Source organism: Erithacus rubecula, assembly GCF_903797595.1.
Source record: "Erithacus rubecula genome assembly, chromosome: 16".
Taxonomy (NCBI): Eukaryota; Metazoa; Chordata; class Aves; order Passeriformes; family Muscicapidae; genus Erithacus; species Erithacus rubecula.
Window position 1 is genome coordinate 17,501,332 of NC_136668.1, and position 26,337 is coordinate 17,527,668.

At 55.8% G+C, this 26,337-nt stretch overlaps 1 protein-coding gene across 3 annotated transcripts in view; it reads right to left on the bottom strand.

Moving 5' to 3' along the window:
- Positions 1–26,337, bottom strand: part of PPP2R2B (protein phosphatase 2 regulatory subunit Bbeta) — a 51,670-nt gene that overhangs the window by 12,385 nt on the left and 12,948 nt on the right. The window contains exon 1 of one of the 3 annotated variants that reach the window (XM_079319732.1): positions 23,829–24,005. The exons of 1 other annotated variant lie outside the window; for it this stretch is intronic. In XM_079319732.1, coding sequence (XP_079175858.1) covers positions 23,829–23,898 — 70 coding nt within the window. In that variant the 5' untranslated portion in view covers positions 23,899–24,005. Of the gene's footprint in view, positions 1–23,790; positions 24,006–26,337 lie in introns of those variants that run through there. One more of the 3 variants, XM_079319734.1, reaches the window with a different exon arrangement.

Here is a 26,337-nt window from a genome sequence, read left to right on the forward strand (position 1 = left end):
AAGTACCTGCAGGCTGAGTTCCACAGGCACCCAGAAAGCACCATGCCCCTCGGTGCTCTGCACCCTGTGGCATCTCCATAAATCCATTTTCTATCATCTCTAACGCTAAACGGGCTGGGCATTGCAGTTGTAACTGCAAACGCTTTAATCTGCATTGTTTACCCTTGAGGCAACGCGTGGGAGCCGCTAATGATTGGATTTGTTTGGCCTATTTTTAGAAGGGTGTCAGAGGTTAATTCCGCGGCAATTAGTGCCCAGCCGGCGCTGCCGGGGGAGCCGCGGGCAGCGCGGAGCTGCAGCCGGGAGAGCTGCACTGCTGCAGGGCGGCTCCTGGGATGAGCAGCGCCGGCTCACGGCTGCCGGGGCACTCCCTGCCCTGCCCCTGCCCCTGGCAGCACCGGGCACAGCCCTGCGCTGGCCACGGCACGAACGCCGCCCGTGCTCCCAGCCCCGGCACTGCTGCGGCTCCTGCTGCGTGTCAGCTCTGCCTGGGACAGCAGAGGAACCCACAAACGCAGCCTGGCTGTCCCCTCCCCTCCCCGTGAATTTGTCCCAGGTACAGACTAGAAAACTACCTCAGCAAACGAGAAAAGACAAAATGCAGCAACCGGCCCAAGCTCCTGGTGCCGCTCAGAACACCACCGAGGGTCTGTGATCCAGGACAGCAGCCCAGACAGCAGGCACCAAACACAGCCCGTGCTGTGCCAGCACCCAGACAAGGCACCCCGAGCCGCCTCACACAGCCACGGGCTCCCCAAAACACCTCTGTGCCCCAGACAGCATCCCAGCTGAGCCAGAGACTCCAGGCAGATTGCAGGGTCAGAGCAGACAACCCGCGCTGGCAGTGTGGGGACTCACCAAAGCACTGCTCACCAGCACAGCACACTCACCAAAACACTGCTCACCAGCACACCACACTTACCACACTCACCAAAACACTGCTCACCAGCACAGCACACACGCCAGTGAAACCAGCACAGCACACACCAGTGAAACCAGCACACCACACTCACCAAAACACTGCTCACCAGCACACCACACTCACCAAAACACTGCTCACCAGCACACCACACTCACCACACTCACCAAAACACTGCTCACGAGCACAGCACACACACACACCAGTGAAACCAGCACACCACACTCACCAAAACACTGCTCACCAGCACAGCACACACACACCAACACACACTGCTGCTTACACACACACCAGTGCACACCACACACACCAGTGCTCACCAGTGCTCACCAGCACACTGCTGCTCACTGGCAAACAGGGCTGGACTGGCTGGCACTGGTCTGGAAAGCTCCAGGACAAACCCCTCGATTGTCTCAGAACCCGTGTGCCCTGTGTCCATCATGGCCAGTGCCCAGGGGCAGGAAGGTGTCACCCTGCTGCCAGCACTCAGGGAGGCTCAGGAGTGATGGGGGACTGAGCTCCACTGCCTCACACCATGGGGTGCTGGGCTGGGCAGCACCTGGCAGTTAAAGCTGCCCTGGAGTTAAAGCTGTGGAATGGATTCTACACTTCTTCAGATCGCCTGCTCTTCTCTTTTGTTTGGAGCTGAACTATTGGTTAAATACCATTCCCATTTAGCAACCACATTCAGCAAACTCCTCCCAAAGGGCAGGAATTTTTAAAACAGGCATTTGTAACACCTGTTAGAGGCTGGGGAGGGACACTGGGACAAGACAAATTCCATCTGTGCTGCTGGAACCTGTCCACCTCCCTGGAGCCTGAGACAGTCCTGCAGAACCAGAGCCCAACCTGCAATTCCATGGAATGGCTGCTGGGCTAACACAGCCCTGGGGAGCCAAGCCAAAGCAGGCTCCTGTTCCACAGGTAACTGCAGCCACAGCTGCTGGCAGGAGCCAGAGCAAAGCCAGACCCCTTCAAGCACTGAAATTCTGTGTCTGGCACCAAGCCTGGCTCAGCAGCTCCAGCTCAAGCCTGGCTCACACAGAGGTTCCCATTCCTGCAGTATGTGCCTCCACCCTGGAGAGCATCACTGCAGTGTGGTGGCTGAGCCTGGTGTCACTGGGATGTCACTGGATGATGCTGGGAACAGCTGGAAACAGCTGGGAACAGCTGCTCCAGCAGCCAGGGGACTCTGGCTGTGTCTGGCAGTGCATTAGCCATAGCCACACCTCAGAGTGAGACACTCTGCTTCCTTCTAAAATTACTCTGTTGAAATGTACCTGATTTGCTCTATTTAATCCTCTCATTACCAGCTGCCAGTTTTAGGTCATTCCCTTTTCAATGAATTAAAAATAACTTAGTGTGCTGCAGCGAGACATTTTTCAGACATGATCTAAAGCAGCAGCCTGGGAGCAGGGCTGCGGTGTGAGACACCAGGCCAGGCACCCCGGGCACCTCTGTGCCCCCACTCACAGTCACCCACAGAGAGGAGGTGTCAGTCCTCAGATCCTCCCAGCCCTGCTGTTTACTGATGCCAGGGTACCGACAGCCCCCTTCTTGCGTTAAATATTAACAATCTCTCTGAGTACAAGTGTCCCCCAAGCCCAAAGGCAGCAGAGCTGGCAGAAGGATCCTCCCCAGCCCCCGTGGTCGGGCACTGGCTCTCCCCGGGCAGCAGCAGCCTGGCCCAGAGCAGCATCCCGAGGGAGCAGCTCAGGGCAGAGGGTGCAGCAGCTCCTTGCCCAAGTGTCTGAACGAGCCAGAGCCAGCGGCAGCCCCTGCTGCCCCCGAGAGCCTGGCGGCAAGGAGGATGCTCGGGGACTCGTGCTGGGGTGATCGGTAATGGATCCCATCCCTCCCAAGGTCCCTCCGGCACTTTTGTGACAACAGAAAGGAAAAAACCTTGCTTCTTTTTTGCCTTTTCATTTCCTTCATCACCTCCTACACACCGAGTGCCCCAGTGCGGGAATTTAAAGCAAACAGTTTCCATGGAGACCCATCCCGCCTCCCTCCTCCTTCCTCGGCATCTCTGCGCCTTCACGCTCCCGTGCTAAAAATACCCGAGATGGGATTTGATTTCCGCCGTGGCGATACACTTTTATCAGAAAAATGGGAGATTTACAGCGCGCCCCCTCCCCCTCTGGCAGCGTGAGGGGGGCGTGCTCTGTGCCGGCAGCAGGGAGAGGATCTGCTATTCAGAGGGAAGATCAGACAGGGAAGCTGCAGCCGCTGCTGAGCCCTGGACCCCCGTGCCCATACAGCCCCCCTGTCCTCCTGCCACCAGGGCAGGGTCTGGTGCATCATCCTGCTCCTGGAGCATCCCCCACACACCATCCCTGCTCCTGGAGCATCCCCAACACACCATCCCTGCTCCTGGAGCATCCCAGGCACACCATCCCTGCCCCTGGAGCATCCCAGGCACACCATCCCTGCTCCTGGAGCATCCCAGACACACCATCCCTGCTCCTGGAGCATCCCCCACACACCATCCCTGCTCCTGGAGCATCCCCCACACACCATCCCTGCTCCTGGAGCATCCCAGGCACACCATCCCTGCCCCTGGAGCATCCCAGGCACACCATCCCTGCTCCTGGAGCATCCCAGACACACCATCCCTGCTCCCAGAGCATCCCAGACACACCATCCCTGCTCCTGGAGCATCCCAGGCACACCATCCCTGCTCCTGGAGCATCCCAGGCACACCATCCCTGCTCCTGGAGCATCCCAGACACACCATCCCTGCTCCTGGAGCATCCCCCACACACCATCCCTGCTCCCGGAGCATCCCAGACACACCATCCCTGCTCCTGGAGCCCCCCAGACACACCATCCCTGCTCCTGGAGCATCCCCCACACACCATCCCTGCTCCTGGAGCATCCCAGGCACACCATCCCTGCTCCTGGAGCATCCCAGACACACCATCCCTGCTCCTGGAGCCCCCCAGACACACCATCCCTGCTCCTGGAGCATCCCCCACCCACCATCCCTGCCCCTGGAGCCCCCCAGACACACCATCCCTGCCCCTGGAGCCCCCCAGACACACCATCCCTGCTCCTGGAGCATCCCCCCAGACACACCATCCCTGCTCCTGGAGCATCCCAGGCACACCATCCCTGCTCCCGGAGCATCCCAGACACACCATCCCTGCTCCCAGAGCATCCCAGACACACCATCCCTGCTCCTGGAGCATCCCAGACACACCATCCCTGCTCCTGGAGCATCCCAGGCACACCATCCCTGCTCCTGGAGCATCCCCCCAGACACACCATCCCTGCTCCCAGAGCATCCCAGACACACCATCCCTGCTCCTGGAGCCCCCCAGACACACCATCCCTGCCCCTGGAGCCCCCCAGACACACCATCCCTGCTCCCAGAGCATCCCAGGCACATCCTCCCACTCCTGGCTCGTCCCATCTGCTCCAGCTCCAGCAGCAGCCCCATGCATTAGGGCTCTGGTCCCTGCTGTCCCGCTGGGGAGGCCACAGGACACCACAGGTGTCCCACACGGGCCACCTCTCCTGTGCCAGCAGCTGTGCCAGGAGCACAGGTCACTCCTGAGGAACACAGGGTGACAGCCCTGGTTCAGGCCCCTGGTGGCAGGGACAGCCCTGGCTCGCCCCCCAGGGCAGTGAGCCCCCAGCCCTCCCAGGGGCATTTCCCTGGAAATGCCTCCCTTGGGACAAGAAGAGAGAGGCAGGTCTGTGACCACACACCATCACGGAATCATTTAGGCTGGAAACCCTCTAAAACTGAATCCAGCCATTCCCCCAGTACTGTCAAGGTCACCCCTAACCCCTGACCCCAAGTGCCACATCTGCAGGTCTGTTCAATCCCTCTGGGGATGGCGACTCTATCACTGCAGCTGTGCCAGGGCTGCTCAGCCCTTCCAGGGAAGGAATTTCCCCAGTATCCACCCTGAGGCCTGGGACACAGCTCTGGACACCCTGCTCTCCTTGCTGTGTCCATAAAACACTCCTGGACACACCACACACAAAGCCACAGCTGCAGATGAGAGTAAATTGGGAAGCACCATAAATAACAGCAAAGCAGGCTGCCAAAGGAAGGATTTAGATCATTCAAATCCCAGGCTGTGAGTTGCCAAATCAACTTTAATACTGATCAGTGTGGGATAATAACTCACCACATCCACATCCCTCCCCCCATCAGAGCCCTCCAGAGAGGGATGGGGGTGGAGATGGAGATGGAAATGATGGAGATGGAGATGGAGATGATGGAGATGGAGATGATGTGGCCCCTGCCTGGGAGCACAGCCAAGCCTTGCACAGTGGTCACTCCCTGACTGTTGCTTGCCCATGAGGGAGAAAGCAAGGGGGACATCAATGGGTCCTGCTAATTGAGAGCAAAACCTACATCTGAAACTGCTCAGGTGGCTGAAGAAAGCACAAAGAGGTAATGAAAAATGAAGAGGTTTATGGAAGGAATGTGTGGCAACGGTAGAGCCAGAGCACAAGCCCAGCCACAGCTCCCTGTGGAGGTCTCAGTGCATCCCACCTTCTCTGCATCCCAGCACACCATGGCAGGGTGGAGCCTGAGCTGAGAAAGGGACTTGGGAAGGACACAAACCTTAGAATCACAACTGAATAGTGCAGCACAGCCCTCAGCCTCTCCAGGAGGACTCAGTGCCAGTGTGGGGAGCCTGGGCCATCAATCCTGCCCCAGGCTGTGTGGTCCACAGCAGGGGGTGTGAGGAGGGAGGGCAGAGGGCAGCAGAGGTTAAACTGCAATCCAATGGCATCCAAAATCACATGTGATTGATCAGCATTGATTATCCCCTGCTGAGGTGAATGATAGCCTGAGAAACAGAAATCAATTCCACTGCATTAAGCCCAGTAAGGATCTGGAGCGTCAGCAAAATGCCCTGAAACACCAAAGCTTGCTGACACCACGAGGGAAGGACAGCACACCCTGGCACGGCATGGCATGGCACAGCCTGGCACGGCATGGCATGGCACAGCACCTTGTCACCACAACTTGATGCTGCAGAGCCAGCAGCAGCTGCTCCTCTTCCCCAAAATGGAATAACTCTCCTAGACTGAAGAGCTAAAAATACTGGCACATTCCAAATTTCTCTGCCCTTGTTACAGCAAAGAGTAACTTCATGCTCCCCAAGCTAGAGGAAATCAAGTCCCAGCTGGCAGCAGCCCCTGTGTGGCTCAGAGCCCCCAGCAGAGCCCCATTCCAGAATGCCAGCCTGCAAGGATGGGAATTCACATCACTCTGCCATCCTGGCCAGGGGTCATTTACTGGAACTGCTGGGCTGGGCCACCAACTGGGGCAGAGCAACAAAACAGGAAAGAAAGTGAAGGGCAGCTCTCAGGCAGAGTTTGACTTGGTCCATCTGCACCCTGCAGCCCTGTCCTGCTGCAGCCCTGTCCTGCTGCAGCCCAGCCCTCTTTACCCCTGCCCTGCTGCAGCCTGCCAGCACCCACGGCTGGGCTGGGCTGGGCTTTGTTGGGCTGGGCTGGGTTGTGCCGTGCTGTACTGTGCTGTGCTGTGCTAGGCTAGGCTATGTTGGGCTATGATGGGCTGAGCTGGGCTGGGCTAAGCTGAGCTATGTTGGGCTGTGCTGTGCCGTGCTGTGCCGTGCTGTGCCGGGCCGTGCCGTGCTGTGCCGTGCTGTGCCGGGCTGTGCCGTGCTGTGCCGTGCTGTGCCGGGCCGTGCCGGGCTGTGCCGTGCTGTGCCGGGCCGTGCCGTGCTGTGCCGTGCTGTGCCGTGCTGTGCCGTGCTGTGCCGGGCTGTGCCGGGCTGTGCCGTGCTGTGCCGTGCTGTGCCGGGCTGTGCCGGGCCGTGCCGTGCTGTGCCGTGCTGTGCCGGGCTGTGCCGGCCTGTGCCGTGCCGGGCTGTGCTGTGATGCCAGAGCATTCCAGGCAGCTCATCTGGCTGCTCTGTCCCTTGGCTCACTGCAGGATTTTCGCTGCCATCCCTGTGCCAAGAGGCTTTAGCAGCACAGCAGACACAACCCCCTCAAAATGGCTGATTTGGGCTTAGGAACAGTGATGGAAAATCCAACTCCATCTGTAAAATATACCCTTTAAAAATATGAGACTTTGTAAAAAGCAGCTGAGCATTGATCAAGTCCTCCACCCTTTCCACACTAAAACCTTTACAAACTCCAGTGATTTCCGCCACAGAACTGTCTGGGCACTTCTCATGCACGGGCACAAAGGCATAAGCAACCCAAAAAGTGGCCTGGTTCCAAAATACCTTCTGCAAACCTGTGATTCCCAGGGACATCGCTGGTTGCTGAAAACCTGAACATCTGACACGGGAAGCAGGAACTCACAGATGGTAACAATACTGAGCTCTTTGTGCTCACAAGATCTTTATCTGCAGCAGGAGCACAAAAGCTGCTTTTCTCAAAGGCAGCACGGAGCTGAGCGCTGACACAGGTCTGACCCTCGGCACGTACCTGAGTCCTGGGTGTTTCCTTGCGAGGAGGAGCCCCCGGGCTCCCAGCCCCTCGTTCTGCTCTCACAGAGGCTGCACGGTGGATGCTTTCCAACACTTCGTGTGCCATGCAGTCTGTCTTTCTGGTCATCTTGCTGCAGCCATCTGTTAGCTGATCAGCAAAAACTATTGACTGCTTAAAAATTTTAATTACAAGTACCCAAATGTCAGCTAAGTGAGTAAAATTCAGAAACAGCAAGCTCTGCTCTCATGTAGAGCAGCTATTTTCAGTTTACAACCCAATTTTGTTACCATCTTGCTCTGATGTCATTCTCTGTCACATTATTCCAGTTTGGTGCCCCTGGAACAAACCCTCAGCTGAACATGGGAGGCACAACATGGACCTGCTGTGACAGGAGCTCCTCACAGCAACAAAGGACCACAAAACCCTGCACACACAGAGGCTCAAGGGGCGGGTGGCCATGGGCAAACCTGGGCACAGGGGACTGAATGAGCTGCGGGGTCAGCCAGGGAGGAGCAGCAGGACAGACACAGCTGGGGCAGCAGTGAGGGCAGTAATGGGGCAGCAGTGAGAACAGCAATGGGGACAGTAATGGGGCAGCAATGGGGCAGCAGTGAGAACAGCAATGGGGACAGCAATGGGGCAGCAATGGGGACAGTAATGGGGATAGTAATGGGGCAGCAGTGAGAATAGCAATGGGGACAGCAATGGGGCAGCAATGGGGACAGTAATGGGGATAGTAATGGGGCAGCAGTGAGACACGAGGGGCTGACACAAGGTGGGTTATGGGAGCAGGAATGGGAATGTGGCTGATGGAGTGTGAACACTTCTGCAAGGTGTTGTGACCCTTCTGTGCCACAGTCTCCCTCTCCACAGCCAGCACCCACAGATGCCCATCAGACTGGTGGCATTTGAAAACATGTTCTCAACGCTCCAGTTCCAGTTGGAGAGAAAGCAAACACACCAACACTGTGCAGACAGTCCCTGGCATTTGTTGCAGAGATTTGAGTTTAATCAGCTGAAGATGGCTTAATCCCACATCTGGGGCTGCACTGAGCACAGGGATGGCATCACAGTGGGCCTGGGGCACTGCCAGAGCACTGGGCTGTGCCACCCCTGTGTGGGCGCACAGGCTACTCCAGACTGGCATCAGCCACCAGTGCCCTGCCAGCAGCACCTGCCCTGCCTGCCCCCCTCATGCCCAGAGCCCACTCCCTGCTCTGAGGGTGCCACTGGGCCCCGTGCCCTCCTGCTGCCCTCAGCAGCTGCTGCCAAAGTGCCAGTGTGCCAAACTTTGGCACTCCCCGGGTGCCCAAGGCACAGTGACACCTGCAGGTGCCCACTGCAGGTTTGCTCCAGTGGCTCGGTGCCACTGCTGCTCCTGGGCACAAACCCTCACAAGGCTGACCCAGAGCCCCCCATGGGGCTGCTGCACACGCTTCACCTGCTCCCTCCAAAACCCATCACAAACTGTATTTTCTGCCTACTTTAGCATTTCTTCCCATGGAATCTGGATGTCTGTGCCATCATTTTCAATCTGCTCCTGGAAGAGCTTGTCTCAAGACATTTTCCTTGCATTATTTTAATTAAACTTTCTTTCTTTCAATTTAGTTGAGTTCATTAAGTGACGTCCTGAGCTGCTGAAATGAATTGCTTACAAGTGATTTGTGCAGCAGCTCGAAGGAGCAGGTTGCAGCTATAAATGAGCCTGTCTTTGAACTTTACAAGTTTTGCCACTTGGGGTGCAGAAAGCACCCAAATGTCTCAAGTGCCTGGGGAAGGCCCCAGGTCTGCAGGCAAGGCACCATTCCTGCCTCCTGCTGGTAGAGGGAAAACCACTTTTTAATGAACTACAAATGTAAATAACAAATGTTTCTGCTTGAAAAGTAACAAATTTTGTATATGCATCTATATTTAGTGGAAACAAATCCCTTGTTTGTTACAGGGAGTAAATTCCAGGATGTTAGAGGCTTCCAAATGAAAGCATGGACATTCACTAGACCCAGTGAAAACCCTCCTCCAGCCAGACGGGATTTAATTAAGTTGATTCTCACAGGGAATTAGAAGTCTTTGCTGGAAGCTCTTTTTCTGGTGTCAGGGCTGTGACACCAGAGCATGGTGCTTCCCCGGGCAGGATCAGTGGAAAATGTTTTTGACAAACCTGTTGGGCTGAGTTCCCTTGGCTCTGGGTGCAGCAGGGGAGGGTCAGTGAGGTGTGTGCAGCAGGGACAGCACAGGCAGCTGCTGCCACCTTGTCCTGGCTGCAGCACACAGGGAAGGCAGAGCTGGACCCACCCACGGCCCCAGAGCTGCCCCTGCCCTGGCACCAGCAGCTCCCCAAAACTGCCACACAGCAAGGGCACCTGGGGACACCAGCACAGGTACCTGCACAAGTCCCAGGTGTTTGCTGGGCTCAGGACTGTGACAGCTCTGCTGCTTCCCATTCTGATAGAAATCTGGGCATCACTTCATTCAAAACAGAAAACAAACTGCACTGTGGGCTGTGAGCACCTTTGGGCTTCATTCAGAAGGGGAAAAGTGAAAATACTAATTAACCCCAGTTGTTGGAAGAATGCCCTGCAGAAACATGATTCAAAATGGGTCACAAATCATAAAATAATAATAATAAAAAAGCCACAATGCTCTGGGGACATTAAGCGATTACAGAGAGTTGTTATTTGGCTGATTTTCACACTTCATTAGCATGTGCATAATTTAACAAGTGAACGTGCTGAGGGCTGGCAACACACACGAGTCACTTTCTTGAAATACGAACTGTAAATTGGGACACCACAGTCAGGGGGGCCTGTTTTAAACCATGATGGAAAAGCAGCAGACACCAATCCCAGGCCTTCAGCAGAGGAAAGGGATGTTCAGGGGCCACAGACCAGGCAGAGAGGTGCCATGGGAAGGCAGCTGCCCCTTTGGACATGGCACAGAGAGCCCAGCTTCACGCGGCTCAAAGCCCTTTAACACAGAATTGGGTAAATCTGGATAAAAACAACTCAGTGAATCTGTGACTTTCTGCTGCTCCCACTTGGCTGGCACTCAGCACAGAGCAGTGGGATGGCACTGAAGCAGAGGGCAGGCTCTGGGAGATTCCTCAGAGCAGACAACCCTCCAGCACACTCAATCCCCTTGAGCAGGGAGAAACAGGGGCAGGAGACAAAGGGGATTGATCTGTGCCACGATGGCCACATCACATGGAAGGACAATGGCAGGAGGAGCCAGACCAGGGCCCAGGGCTGGACCCACAGGCACCCACGGCAGGGTGTGACAGGGGGCTGGAGGCTCCAGACAGGGACAGGGACAGGGATGGGACAGGGATGGGACAGGGACTGGGACTGGGACTGGGACAGGGACAGGGACAGGGACAGGGACAAGGACAGGGACAGGGACAGGGACTGGGACAGGAGCAGGGACAGGACAGGGACTGGGACTGGGACAAGGACAAGGACAAGGACCAGGACAAGGACAGGGACAGGGACAGAGACAGGGGCAAGGACAGGGGCTGGGACTGGGACAAGGACAAGGACAAGGACAAGGACAAGGACAAGGACAGTGACAGGGACAAGGAACAGGACCAGGACAAGGACAGAGCCACCCAGGACACTAGCTGTCCATTGCAGGACTCCCACAGCACCTCACAAGGCTGGCAGACACAACAAGCACAGGTGTCCAGCATAAGGAGACCTGAGCTGAAGGCATAGGCATGGTTCAGATGGGGGAGAAACGAGATTTTTGCAAGAAAAAAAATCTCTTGCTCCTTTTGTCCCACAGTATGTGGCAGCCACACCTCTAACCACTGTTCCAGACTGTAATTTCCCCATATTTTAACAGAGATTCTGTTTATGAAACTGCAAGAGGATTTAGTACTGATGAATAATGCCATGAGGTCTGGGAGATGTTTCTCTATATGATTAACTGACCACAGGCCATTTGTTTTACAACAAAGAGGCTCAATGATCCGTGCACACTGATTTATCCAGCCCCATCTAGTGCAGTGGCTGACCTCCTCCTGGTGCCTGTGTGCACAGTGGTGAGGATGCAGCCCATGCCCAGTCTGTGCATGGCAGCCCCTCACTGGGGCAGAGCTGCTGGCAGGAGCCCCAGACCCTGGTGGGGGTCCCAAATGGCACCCAGGTATCACAGGGGGGCAGGGCTCTGATTTTGGGCTCTGCTTTTGGGTTCTGCTTTTTGGGCTCTGCTTTTGGGTTCTGCTTTTGGGTTCTGATTTTGGGCTCTGCTTTTGGGCTCTGCTTTTGGGCTCTGCTTTTAGGTTCTCCCTTGCACTCAGCTCACTGGGCACTGCTGCACTCTTCACTCACATTTCTGATTTCAGATACAACATTTGCTGCAAAGACAATGGGTACTGCAAAATAAACTGGGGGAATCAATAAGAGCCCTGTCACACTGGACACTGCTGATGAAATGGTGCTGCACTGCACAGGGTGTGAGAACTGGCAAGTGGATCTCTCTGAATAAAAGTGGAACTGACAAATGTCCTGTAATTGTCCAAATCAAACAGCTGATGGCAAGTGCCTGGCATCCTCTGGGTACCACATGCTTTCTCTCCATAAGCTCTTGATTTTGATCAGTCTGTGTTCCAGGAAGGGATGCTGGAAAGGTTAACTTCCTTCTGAATTTGGTTCTTGATCATTGAACAAGGAATGATACAGATACAGAAGAAGTCTGAGTTTCTCCATCCAATGAAACACACAAAGGCCTGGTTGGCACTTACTGTTGTTTTGTTTTGCTGTACATAAATAATGAGGAGTGAGGATGGAGTATTTTGAAGTTGAACTTTGGAGTATGAGCAAAGCTACAGCGAGAGTAATAAATTATGCAAAACTATTTGTGCTTGGAATGTTAATGTTTCAATGCAAACAGGCACTTTTTAAACCTCTTTTTAAAACCCAAAGAATCCTCAGGACCAAACCATATGGTTTAAGTCAGTGGCCTATAGCAAGCTTAATGCTTCAGCCAGCCAGCAAGGATTTGGGCAATTAGGTCATTAATGTGTTTATGTAAACAGAGAGAGAAAAAGTTGGGGAAAGTCTCATCCATTTCTCTCTGCCAAACTTATTGAGCATCACCAAACAGAGAAAATGCAAATCTAAAAAACTTTAAAATCCAACAAAGCCTCAGCCAGCCCCAGCACCCTGGCAAGCAGAACTGGTGATGTCCTCACATATAGAGGGCAGAGCAGAATTGTGCCTTACCAGAGTAAGAGAATGGGAAAAATGATCCCTTCCAACCTCCAGAATCTATGGAACCTCAAGCAGAAAACGACTATTTCACTTAAAGTTTATTATTGAATATCCCTGACTCAGGACAGGAATATCTAATTATCCTAATTGCTTCTGCTTTGGGAATGGGCCCTCTACACTTGGATAAAGGTGCCTATAAACAGCAGCATTTTTGCCTGCTCAGGCTGCAGGTCAGGCTTTATATGCTCTGAGAAGATTAACTTTATTCTTAGTGAAGAATTTAATTACAGGAAGCGATTAGCAAGTGCTGCCAGTCAATAGAGCTGCAGTGGGAGCTGTGTGGAGTGGGCACCTCTGCTCCTGGGCAGGAACCAGCAGCAGGGACATCATTGCAAACCCACTGGGTTTTAAGTGACACCAGCCAGGCCTGGATCTCCACAGGCCAATTACAACATGCTGACTTCAGCAGCATTCAGCAGGGCTGGGAAAGGGGAAACCAATAAAAAGACAGCAGGAGACTGAAAGTCCGTTTGAAAACGCAGGAATACGTCGGTTTATAAGCTTGTTTTCTAATTGCAGCACTGCAAAAATCAATGGCTTTTGAAAAGTAAAAGAAACACAGTAAACTGCTTGCAAACTCTGCTAGACAGAAAACTGCACTTGCTGATAAATGCCCTGTTTTCTCTGTCTTTTGGACAGGACAAAAGGATGCCTTGAATACTTGCCATCTCTTGAAACCCTTTCCACTGCATGTTATTAACTGCAGCTATTCACTAAGCAAGAAAAACTGTAATTAAATACACCTAAAATAGCCTTGCAGCCTCCAGCTAGCCCTGCCAAGGACTAACAGGGGCTAAATCCAAGCAGCTGCCTGTTATCCCCTGAGCTGGGAGGCTGCAAACACTGGGGTGCACACTGAGCACCCAGCAGGGACAGCTCCCTCCCAGGACACTGTGCTGCATTTTCCTGCTGCTAATTGCACCCACTCCTCCTGCCAGCCCTGCATGTGCCCTCAGAAGGGGCTGCCTGGACCCACTACTCAAAAGGCCACCAGCCCAGAGCTGCCCTGAGCCTGACACACAGGTTTTCCAGGGGGTTGGTCTCATCTGAAGAGGAAAAATTGCAGATGAAAAAAGCCTTTTTCTGGCAAACCCTAGTCCTCTTGATTTCATCACCTCATCAATAACTTTGCACGTTGTCAGAAACAGATGGCAGGGAAAGAAAGAGGTTTAGTGAGGCAGCAGCTATCAGGAGATCAGGAACAAAGTGCCTCCCAAGACTGGAATTCAGCCGTGTAGCAGCACCCCAGAGCAGGGCACAGCTCCTCCCTGGAGCCAGGAAAACCATTCCCAGGCAGGGGAGTGACAGGCACACAGCCCAGGCTGGCTGCAGCATCCCTGTGGGGCAGCAGGGCTGGGCTGTGTGCCTGTTTGGAGAGCAGGGCTGGCACTGGCCATGGACACTGCTCTGGGCACTCCTGGCTCCAGCCACAGGCTGCAAGCACTGAGGGAGTCCAGCAAGGTGCTTTGCCCATCCCCAGCAAATGCTGGGACAGGCAGGACACCTGTCCTGACATGGACAGACGCCTCCTGCACCTGGGAACATGAGTGTTCCTGATTTGTGTCCCTCCAGAACACACAAGGAGCAGTAAAAGGAATCCAAAAACAGCCTCACAGGTTCCTTTCTCAGGAGAAAGCAGAGCCCTCCTCATTAAAGAAACAAAGCCTTCATGAAGAGCACTCCAGAGCCCCCCAGGCTGTGTGGGTCCCTGGCAAACACAGCAGGCACGAGCACAATTTGGAGCAAGTCCTGGCAGTTCTGTGCAGAGTGTTTGCCCTGTCTCTGGCTCACCCTGCAGCACTGCCCTGCTGCTCCCACACCAGCAGCTCCATGGCTGCACCCACTGCCCCGTGAGGAGCTGGGAAGGGGCAGGGTGAGGGAAGGAGCAAGCTGAAAGGGGTAGTGACAAGTGTGTGTCTGTCTGTCTGTCTGCAGCCAAGCACATGGACATGCACAGCAGCAGGTGGAAACACAACCAACTGCCCATAAGGGCTTTTCCAGCCACAGCTGCTCATCCCTGAGAACAGGGGTCCCAAAAACCTTGTGAACACTTCTCTGTTCTTCTGCCTCCTCCCACAGGTAGATTACCCCATGGGAAAGGGGGAGATGCTTCTGCCTGCCTGAGAGACAGCTTGGGGCAGAGAGGGCACCTTGCACTGTGGCTGCATTTGGCTGTTCAAGGAGATGGCAGGACAGGTGCTGAGTCAAAGGCCCCAGAAGACAGCATCCTTCTGCATGTGGAACCACAGCCCTCCCATCCCAGTCCTGTGAACCACAGGGACACTGGGACCACACAGGCAGAGATGCCAGGGGTGGGATCTCACACCTGTATCTAACAGGAAAAGGTGTTCAATACACACCTGTATGAAACAGAAAAGGTGTTCAATACACACCTGTATGTAACAGACAAAGGTGTTCAATACACACCTATATCTAACAGGAAAAGGTGTTCAATACACACCTGTATGTAACAGACAAAGGTGTTCAATACACACCTGTATTTAACAAACAAAGACTGTGGCTGTGTCCATAACCACCAGGACAAGGGAATGTGGGTTGGGATCTGCAGTCACAGCACTCCAGGCAACCTTCACACGGACACTGACAGCAGCATTTGGCCCCAAGAGCCTAAGTTAGAGCAAGGCTAATTGTATTAAGGACCACACAGTGTATTGCTTTGTTTGTAATGAGTTTTAGGCTTCAGAAGCTGAGAATCCCATCTGCAGGAACAGACTGTTGCAGGATTCATCTATTAATAGCCACTGGTACACACTTCCAGCTGAGGGACACGAGGAGGGAGGAGACAGCCAGATGGAGATAATGCATGAGGGTGACACAAAGCCAAAAAAAGGATGATCCACTTCCCCACATCCTCACACACGTCTCAGGCTTGCAGCAGGGGGCAAATGAAGTGTCACATGTGATTAACTCATAAACATCCTAATTAGAAAGTTTTTACATTTGATCAAATGTTCAATATGACAAGACTTCAGTGTCCTCCCCAGAGCCTCGTGCAAATGAGATGACACTGCAGACTTCAGCTCTTGCAAGCAAGACCCATGCCCAGCCTGGCACTGCACTCATGGAGTCAACAAACACTTCTGTAAGATCCTGTTCATGAAGTGCTTTGAGACCTGCTAGTGAAGGTGTTCTGGATGAGAGCCAAGAGCTGCTCTCCCTCCCTCCCAGATGGAGCTCTCAGGCAGCTGAGCCAGGCTGAGCCCAGAGCAGCCTGAACTGATGGGCACTGCCACAGTGAGCAGCCCTGGCCATGTCCAGATCCACGGGACATGGCCTGGCCTCAGTGTCACAAAACAGTCCCAGCAGCCAGGTCATCTCTGCACACAATCACAATCTTGGGGGACCTCGACCATTTAGTGCCACAGGTACTCATCTCTGCCTTTGTTTTTATGCCCAATGTTTTTCTGCCTGGTGACTTCCATTGCTGAGAAAAGCTGAATACCCTGTCAGAGCTGGAGCTGCTCCATCAGTAACACCTCCTGCTGCACTTTGCAGGACTCCTAGTGAAAAACTCACATCCAGGTGCCAAAGGACAGTATGAAACAGGATCCACAGCCAGATGTGTGCTGCAGGAGAGCTTGCACTGAGTCTGTAGGGGCAGAGGGGCTTCCCCCAGATGCCTGCAGGATGCCAGCAGCAGCACAGCCCATCAGCACCTTCTGGGAGCAGCAGTGCAGGGGCTCCCCACAGGCACTGTGCCTCCTCCCCTGCCCCTGGGCTGCTGCCCAGCCAGCACAGGGAGCCCAGCAGGAGCTCAGAGCACTGCTGAGCAGAGCCAGCACAGCTCCTGTGGCTGCAGAACTGCAGCCACCACCGACAGACAGAGCTCTGCTGGCTGCACTCACCCAGAGCAGAGTCCCCACCCAGGGCCAGCACCAAAACTCAACAGTTTGTCACTGCTGAGACAGCCACAGGGCCCTGTTGGCTCTGGTGCCTTGGAGCAGAGCAATTCAGTGGAAGGAAAGTGCTGCAGGGACTCTTGCAAAGATCCTGATGGGACTCTGGCTCCTGCCAAGGAACCAGGAAAGCAGCCAGAGTGCCCCTGCATCCCTGCAGGACTCGTGTCCTGCAGCTGAGAGCGTTACCACTGAGCAGAGGCAATCCCAGGCAGACTCTGGCACTCTGTTCCTGCTAGCCAAAAACGTCCAGGGGGAGCCAGTTACAGACCAACAATGCTCACGCTGTTATTATAACCAAGAATCTGTCAGCTTGCCGAACAGAGGCCAGGTTTATTTAGGGATTGTGAGGGAGGGCTCTGCAAAACTGCCTCTCCCATCCTCTCTGTTCCATTCCCCAGATCCCCAGAGATGCATGTTCCCATGGACAGCTTGCCACTGAGGCTGGAGCAAGCTGCAGCACTGCTGACATCTCACCTCCAGCAGCAGCCCCATCTGCTGCAACACACAAGTGCAAGGGTCCCCCCAGTCCTTACAGAGGTTTCCAGGAGCAGCAGGCATGTGTCAGCCATAGCCAGGGTGCCAGGGCAGGGGGAGGGCAGGGCAGCCCCCCAGGACCCTGGCTGTGCAGCCACATCAGCTCAGGCCACACACCAAATCCCAGCTGAGTCTCTCTTGCTATGGGCTTGCTATCAGCTGATGAGGACCCAGCAAGAATTAAAACACCAAAAGGAAACTTCAACAACCCACTGGTCTTCCAAAGTCTACAAAACCTTCAAAGTGAGCATATTTAGGGAGCCCTGCTTGTGTTGGGCTGGGCTCACTGAAGCCACAGCTGAACCAGAAGCTGTTTCGTGGTCCAGGGCTTCCCCCACTCCTGTAACTCTGCAAGCTTGTTATCAGCACTTGGAGAGGCTCAGCTTTGATACCCCTTGCACTTAAATGAGTTGCAGATCAAACCAGGCAGTCAACAGAATTTTTAAATTAAACTACAAAATTATTTAAAATCCCCTTTGAGGACGTTATCACAGGGTTAACACCCACTCTGGCTTCAGATAATACAGCCGCAATAAATGGTAATGTGTTCTATGAAACATGATTTATTTTTGCTGAGCAGGCTTGGCATTATAAATCTCAGCACTCTTAACATTTAAAGTTGTTATTCCAATGACAAAATAGACATGAGGGAGATAACAGTCTTTATCTCCATTAATGTTTTATTGTTGTTCAGAGAATATGGATATGGAATGATCCAAGCATAGGAAAATCACAGCAATTTGTTTGCATATTGGGGAAGCTGAGATAATGGTTGTGTTTTATGAGTGCACCAGGGAATCAGCTGAAATGCAGGACAGAGCAGATCAAAATGAGGGATTAATTGGCTACTTTGGTTTCTGGTTTCTATTCTGGTTGCGTTTCCATTCCAGGAGCTGCCTTAGCATGACATCAGAGATGGTCTGGCACCCGAGGCAGGGAGCACACAGGCTGTGAAGGGAGCAGAGAGGCTGCACAGCACCTGTGAGCAATGCAGACAAGAGCACTGCACGGGGGCAGGATTCTGCTGGGGGCTCTGCAGGGACCCTGCTCTCCTGAGCCCCACTCAGAGCCCTGCAGCCCCTGTGCTGTCACAGCCACAGCTCCTCACCTGGCTGGCATTTCACCTCCTTCCCAAGGCACACACTGCTGCCACAGCACCAACACCCTCTGGAACTGAACCTGGAACACTGGGCTGGGCTGCACTGAGGGCTGTGCTGCTGGGGGCTTGAGCAGAAAAAGGCTGGAAACCAAACCAACAAAACCCCAGACAAACCACACAGCCACCTGCCCACCTCAGGACTCCCTGGGCCAGAGAGGGAGACCCTTCCCCTCCAGAAATCAGGTTCATAATGCATCTGGGAAAACAGCAGCAGTGCTGCCCTCCGTGAAGACATCGACTCAGTCACACCTGCACTGGGAGGATGGCAGGAGGTGAGCTGGGGCCAGCACTCCTGACAGCACACAGAAACACACCAGTGCCCACACCCCTGGCCCCAGTGCCCACACCCCTGGCCCCCAGTGCCCAAGCTCCAGGGCAGGTGGCCACGGTGGCATCTCAGCCTTTCCTGAGTGCTGGGGTCAGGCCCAGGCCAGTTCTGGGTTCACTGTGCCCCAGCTGCCCCTCCCCAGGGCAGGGCAATCACCAGCTCCCCAGTTCCAATTCATGGGGATTTTGGGAGGGCTGCAGAGCTCAGGTGGCCCTGCCCAGGGCTGCCAGATGCCCAGCAGCCACAGCAACTCCACACAGGGATGCTGAGATGAGAATCTGGGTCTTTTGGTCAGCTCAAGGCAGAGCAGCACTGGCTGCCCAAACCCTGAGATGCTCACAGGGCACTGCCCAGACCCTGGGTGCTCACAGGACACTGCCCAGACCCTGAGATGCTCACAGGACACTGCCCAGACCCTGAGATGCTCACAGGGCGCTGTCCAGTCCCGGGGTGCTCACAGGGCACCCCCCGGCCCTCCCTGCCTGCCCAGCCCCGCCTGCTTTGTGCCTGCTCAGCACACGGTGCAGCCGCCGTGGGGAGGAGCAGGGAGGGAGCCGCCGCCGTTTTTAACCTGATCATCCTGCCAGGTGAGCACGGCCCCGCTCGTGTGCCGGCCCAGCCTCAGCCCCGCACACTCGCACGGGAACGGGCGGCACCCCTCACACCCTGCCGCATTTCCAAGTGATCCAGCAGCTGCCATGGATATCCCCAAAGGATTCCTTCCACAAGCATTTATTCCCCCAGGCAATAACTAACAAGCAAGTCTGGACTCAAAAACCTTGGAGACCTTTTCCAACCTGCAGGATGCTCTGATTGCACCCCTGCTGGCAGAGGTATCCCTCTGCTGCAGCCTGCAGAGCTGGGGAAGCTGATGATCACCCAGCCTGCCATGGCCTTAAGCCCTTCCACCTACTGACCTTCCTTCTGGTACCCCAGATCTCACCAGCTCTTTCCGTAGGAGGTGTCAGGGGTCTGACACAGCCCTGCAGACTCCTGAAGCAGCGTCAGGGACAGTCTGCTGGGTCAGGTTGGGAGCACATCCAGCCCAGCATCCTGTCTCCAGCAGACCACAGACAATACAAGAACAGAGCAATCATGCAACCTTTCCTAATATTCTCCCACCCTCTGCACTGTTCAGATCAGGGGGCTCATGAACCAGGGGTGGTCTCTCTATGTTTAGTAAATCTTGACCACTTCACCAAGTCCCTCAATTCCATTTTGAAGCCTGATGACAGGCCCAGACCCCTCCATGTGCCTGCTGGGGTGACCCAGCTTTCCCCAGAGCTGGAGAGGGAGCAGCTTGGTTCTCACACAGGGTTGAGCAGACAGAGACAGACACAAGTCATCACCAGTGACTGGACACCCTCCTCACAGCCCATCTGCAGAGGGTCAGCCACATCATTACCTGCTCCCAGCCCTCTCAGTAATCTCTAGATTAGAGAGTCCCCAGCACATCTATTCCCTCCTTAATCTGTATGTTAAAGTATCCCCAAATCGGCTTTGACGTAGAGCCCTGCAAACATTGAGTTATGCTGTGCTTCTGCAGGGATCCCAGGTTTGGCACAAGGAGATGTCTGTGGGTCCTTCTCACCTGGGAAGCACAGGCTCAGGAAGAGGAAGGGATGTCTAAACACAGCACATGTGTATAAACAAAAAGCAGAAAGGATGGCAGTGTGTTTCATAACCAAAGTACTCATGTGATGAAACAACTTCACAGAGGTTCCTGGATTAATTAAATCTCAATCCAGATGATCTCCAAACAACAACTTCCATCATTTGCAACAACAGAAATACCCTTGCCCTAAACCAGCACTGGGAAATGCTTCACTTGATGCTTTCCTGGAGACTGAATGAAGATTTTTATAAAAGCAACCACAGTAGCACAGAGAGCTTGAGCAAACAGGCCTGGCATGAGGGCAGAGAGGCACTTGCAGCATGATGGCAGGGCAGGGGCACAGGCAGGATGGGGATGACTGAGGCTGACAGAGGGTTACAGGGCGAGTAACAAGATTAAACCAGGAAAAGGAAATAAAGGCTTAGTGATAGATTTCTCAACAGCAAAACCTATTCAGTTTGGGAAACTCCCTCAGGAGTTTCTCCCCTGAAAGCCACATGTCCAACAAGCACATCTAGAAGTGGAAGCTGCTCCAAAGGTTGTTTGTATTCAAATGTCTCAATTTGTCCTACTTCTGGCTGGGCACTCAGCAGAATTGCCAATGAAGACAGATTTATGCAAAACAAGAACACATCAGGCGTATTTTGTGGACACGTTTCATGTGAGATGCCGCTGTGCAGCAGCGCTCTGAGGTCTGAGCTGGCAGTGCCCTGCTCCTGTGCCGGTTTTGGCAGGGCTGGGGGTGCGGGCTGCACTCAGCACCCCCTGCCAGCCCGGCTGCAGTCGGCACAGGGACCCCGATTCCCGATTCCCCCCAGCTGCACTCCGTGCTGCGCCGGAGCACCGCGTTCCAATGTGCGCTTGAGATGGTGCCGTTCCTCACCCCGCATTTGCATGAAAATACCAGACCTATTTAAGTAACAACGACACTTCACTAAAGCAAATTACATAACCGGCTATTTCCCCCAGCTGATACACCAGAGACACCTTCATTTCCAAAGCAAGTCTGCACTTGCTGCACAGCATTTTCTTCTTTTTTTTTTAACCAGATACCACAGTGTTTTAGGCATATGCTGTTTTCACATGTAGAAAAAAATAAAACTGGATTATCTAATGTTTTATCTTAGCAGGATCTACCATTTCAAAGTGCAATCAGCTTCCCTGTAGCAGAACCACTGCATAGAGTCAGGAGCTCTATACATACAGCACGAAGTGAAGAAAAACTCCCAGCTGACACACAAACATTAAATCCCCCCTGTACTTCCCCCTGCCCTGCCACCACAGCACGGATCACACGGTATGTACTGCACAAATGTGTTTCATTTCTACCGAAGGATTGCTGTGCTACCCCAGTACGGCGCACAAGGTTCTTCTGAAAACGGCAGCACACAGCCACAGATTGCAGACAGACTGGATCTTACACTGGGAACCCACCGCCCTCCCAGTGCCACCGGCAGAAATCTCTGCGGGCTCATCTCAAGCCCCCTCCCCTCCCCACCAGAAAACCTGAGTTCTCAGCAGGTCACAACAAGGTAGCTACAGCTCCATTTTACATTTGCTGGCTGTTGCAGCTGCCTTTTGGAATGCAGCAACAGCAAATTCATCCTTCAGAGAGCACAGCACAAGGTGATGTGAGCCGGGCAGCTGGGAGACACGGGAGCTCAGTCCCATCCTGGCCTCGGCACCCCCGGAAGCACTGGCTCTCACCACCCCCCTCAGCAGGAACGTCCAGCCAGGATGAAGCGGCTTCCACAGGTCCATCCCTCAGCCCACGGCAGGTCTGTCCACTCCCAGCCCCACAGAGAGTCCTGCTGGACCCCAGGCCCCAGATGAAACACCCAAGGGGAGCAGCAGAGCCCGGGGTGCCGCAGGACAGCCCCTCCCCAAAATCTGGGGGCTGTCACGCTGAGCACTCGCATTCCAACTACACACAAGCAACACCAACAACCATTTCCTTGGCTCATCAGGTATCCAAAGATTCCCATTACTATATTAAGCCAAAGATTTCCCACTAGATAAACCCTCCTTTAGCCCTATGACAAAATGCCCAAAGTCTGGCTTGCTCTGAGTCTCACGAGGATGACACAGTGAAGGAAAACCTCTTTGGCTACTAATTAAGCTATAAATAAACCTGCCCATATTCTGGTATGAAGTACGGTTTTTGAAGCTTCATTGAAGGTGTCAGTGCTACCAGAAAGGGTGGGGGGTTCCGTTTTACATCAGCTGCACTTTCCTCCTGAAGCGAGAAAGCAAAGGGAGGTTGTGACAGAGCTGATGTGAAGTTGACAGCTCTTCAGCTACCAGGGAGGATAGCAGAGGCACCAGCAGCTCCATCCCCATCCCTCCTTCACCCCTCGCTGCTGGAGCTGCCTTTGTGGCGGCTGCAGCATCATGTGCACGCTGAGCTCATGTTCTGAAGCCTGAACAGAACATGGCCACACCATCTTCTCTGCTCTTGAGCCGTCACGGGAAATCGCTTTCAAATGCACCACGAGCCTCACCAGGGTTGTGACATTATCCATGTCCAACAGCCTTGGCATCTCCTCGCATCTGCAAAGCACAGCCAGGATTCATACACCTCCCCTGAAGCGGCTTGTAGTGAAAACAGCCCCGCGACAACTGTTCCATTGACGAGCCCTGCACCAGCCTCTGCCGTATTCCCGCAGCTCACAGCGCGGCTCCAGCCACCTGCGGCACCGCGAACGCGCTCAGGCAGCGATCCCGAGCCGCGGCCGCCGCCCGCACCGCTCCGGCTCCGGCCCCGGCCCCGGCCAGCCCCGCATCGCTCCGGCTCCGGCCCCGGCCCCGGCCAGCCCCGCATCGCTCCGGCTCCGGCTCCGGCCCCGGCCAGCCCCGCACCGCTCCGGCTCCGGCCCCGGCCCCGGCCAGCCCCGCATCGCTCCGGCCCCGGCTCCAGCCCCGGCCAGCCCCGCACCGCTCCGGCCCCGGCCAGCCCCGCATCCCCCCGCTCCGGCGGGAAGGGCTCGCGGAGGGGTCCGGCGGGGCTGGGGGCTCCGCAGCAGGGCGGGACGCGGGGAGATGCGGACGGCCCTCGGTGCCCCGGCTCGGCCACCCCCGCTCCACCGAGGGACCACCCGGCCCAGGGGAGCCCACCCGGCGACACCCAGCGCTGCTGAGTCACCGGAGAGGCTTCGCCGCGCCCGCAGCGACCCCCGGGGCCGCCGCCGTGGGGCTGAGCAGCCCGGGCGGGGCAGCGGGGCCGGTCCCGGGACAGAGTCGCGGGGGAGGGCGCGGGGCGATGGGGGGAAGGTGCGGGGTGATGGGGGGAAGGTGCGGGGTGATGGGGGGAAGGTACGGGGTGATGGGGGAAGGCTCAGGGCGATGTGGGGGAAGGTGAGGGGTGATGGGGGGAAGGTGCGGGGTGATGGGGGAAGGCGCGGGGCGATGTGGGGGAAGGTGAGGGGTGATGGGGGGAAGGTGCGGGCGATGCGGGGGGAAGGTGAGGGGTGATGGGGGAAGGTATGGGGGGAAGGCGCGGGCGATGCGGGGGAAGGTGAGGGGTGATGGGGGAAGGCGCAGGACGATGCTGGGAGGGCGCGGGGGATGCGCGGCGGTGCGGGCGGGGGCCGGGGCCGCTGCGGGGCGGCCTCACCTGCTGCGGGCGGGCCGGGGGCTGCGGGCCGGGCTCACCTTCCGTGGCATAGCTGTGATCCCGCAGGAAACTGCTGCTGATCTTGCGGGTCTCAGCGTCCTCCTCCATTGACGGCGGGCAGGCGGGCGCGGGGCGTCAGCAGCCGCAGCCGCGGATCCATCATCCCCCCCCGCGCCCTGCTCCGCGGCGGCGGCCGCCAAATGCGGCGGGGGGGGCGCAGGGGCGGCGGTGCCCGCTGGCTCCTCCCATACGGCACCGACCGGCACCGCCGGCGGGCGGAGCGCGGCGCGGCCCCGGCCCCGGAGACGGCGCTGCTGGGGCACACCGGCCCCGGGAGCGCTCCTGCGCACCGGGATGCTCCTGCCCGGGGCACACCTGCACCAGGAGCGCTCCTGCACACCGGGATGCTCCTGCCCGGGGCACACCGGCCCCGGGAGCGCTCCTGCACACCGGGATGCTCCTGCCCGGGGCACACCGGCCCCGGGAGCGCTCCTGCACACCGGGATGCTCCTGCCCGGGGCACACCTGCACCAGGAGCGCTCCTGCACACCGGGATGCTCCTGCCCGGGGCACACCGGCCCCAGGAGCGCTCCTGCGCACCGGGATGCTCCTGCTCGGGGACACACCTGCACCAGGAGCGCTCCTGCACACCGGGATGCTCCTGCTCGGGACACACCGGCCCCAGGAGCGCTCCTGCACACCGGGATGCTCCTGCTCGGGACACACCGGCCCCGGGAGCGCTCCTGCGCACGGGGATGCTCCTGCCCGGGGCACACCTGCACCAGGAGCGCTCCTGCGCACCGGGATGCTCCAGCCCGGGGATACACCGGCCCCGGGAGCGCTCCTGCACACCGGGATGCTCCTGCTCGGGACACACCGGCCCCAGGAGCGCTCCTGCACACCGGGATGCTCCTGCTCGGGACACACCGGCCCCGGGAGCGCTCCTGCGCACCGGGATGCTCCTGCCCGGGGCACACCGGCCCCGGGAGCGCTCCTGCACACCGGGATGCTCCAGCCCGGGGATACACCGGCCCCGGGAGCGCTCCTGCACACGGGGATGCTTCTGCCCGGGGATACACCGGCCCCGGGAGCGCTCCTGCACACCGGGATGCTCCCTTCTGCCCGGGGATGCTCCTGCCCGGGGATGTTGCTGCCCACAGGATGCTCTTGCCGCGGGATGCTGTCATACCTGGTGATGCTCCTTCCTGCCGGGTGGTCGCTGCCCCTGCCCGACCCCCCTGCCCCTGGGGAAGCTCCTGCAGCCTTGAGGCAGAAGCAATGCTGCTCCCTGACCTGCCGGCCCCAAACACAGGATCCCAGCCCAGGGCTGACAGCAGACCTCTTTTTGGCACAGGCAGAGCACAGGAACGCCGGGTGTCCCGGGAAAGGGATGCAGAAAGGGCCGTGCAGGTGGCCATGCCAGCAGTGCTAAGGGCATGTGTGCCCACGGGCAGCTGGTCCAGGCTTACCCTGCCTTGACTTTGGAAGGGATGACTTATGAGCACAAAGGTTGATGCGAATGGGGGGATTGGCAGCATCCAGAGAACAGAATGGACCAAGGGCTGTGAAATAATGTTCGTGCTGCAGGCATCTCCTCGTGCATGTGGCAGCACAGGGGCCAGACCCCAGCACAGCACAGGACCTGGAAGTGCTGCTGGCTCTGGGCAAGCTACTGACACCTCTGTCTGTGCTGTCCTGCCTCCAAGGGAAGGACATGCACCTCCCACAGGAAAGGAGAGGTGGAAAGGAAAGATTGAAACCCCATCACATTATCCCCAGGAACTGGGCTCTCCCTCTCTGCAGGCTGCACTCACCTGCAGGCGTCCTGTAAGAGGCAAAAGCAGCTTCAGACAAGAAAAAGAGACAGATTTTGAATAAGCAGTTGTTCCCATATCACCTCCTGCCATCAGAGCCCAGATGCCAAGCCCCAGGCCAAGGGCAATGCCCAGCTGAGTAACAACAACGTGAATGTCATAAACACCCGTGAATGTCATAAACACAGCAGTGACCTCCTTCCCTTCCTTTTCATAGACACCACCTTCAGTGCATTTTCAATTTAACAGGTGCCAAGTCCCTTCTCCTTTACTAAGCGGCAAAAATCATTCCCCCATTGTGCATGAACTATACTTATTCACAAATTCTGCAGTTTTGCAATACACTGTATCATTTAAACAAATCCAGAAGCCACCTGTTTGTTATGCAACATGCATAGGAACTGCATCATGAAATCCATTTATTCTCAGCTTTTTAAAATCCAGGAACAAGCCTTTAAAATAACTAAAAGCATTAGCTATCCTAAGCAGGAATCCATTTGCAGATTAAATTCACCAAAGGTCAGCTTGTAACTGTCACAGTTTCCCAAACCCCCAGGTGTCTGCCATGTTCTGTACTTTGACATCTCCTGAAGGGCTAGGACACTTTCCACTCCACTGATTTTTGCTCCAATTACAGAGGCTGAAGAATTCCGTGCTCAGCTTTCAGTGGGATCTAAACAGTGTGTGAAGAATAATTGAATCAAACTTCCAATTTTATGCTAAGAACAGAACT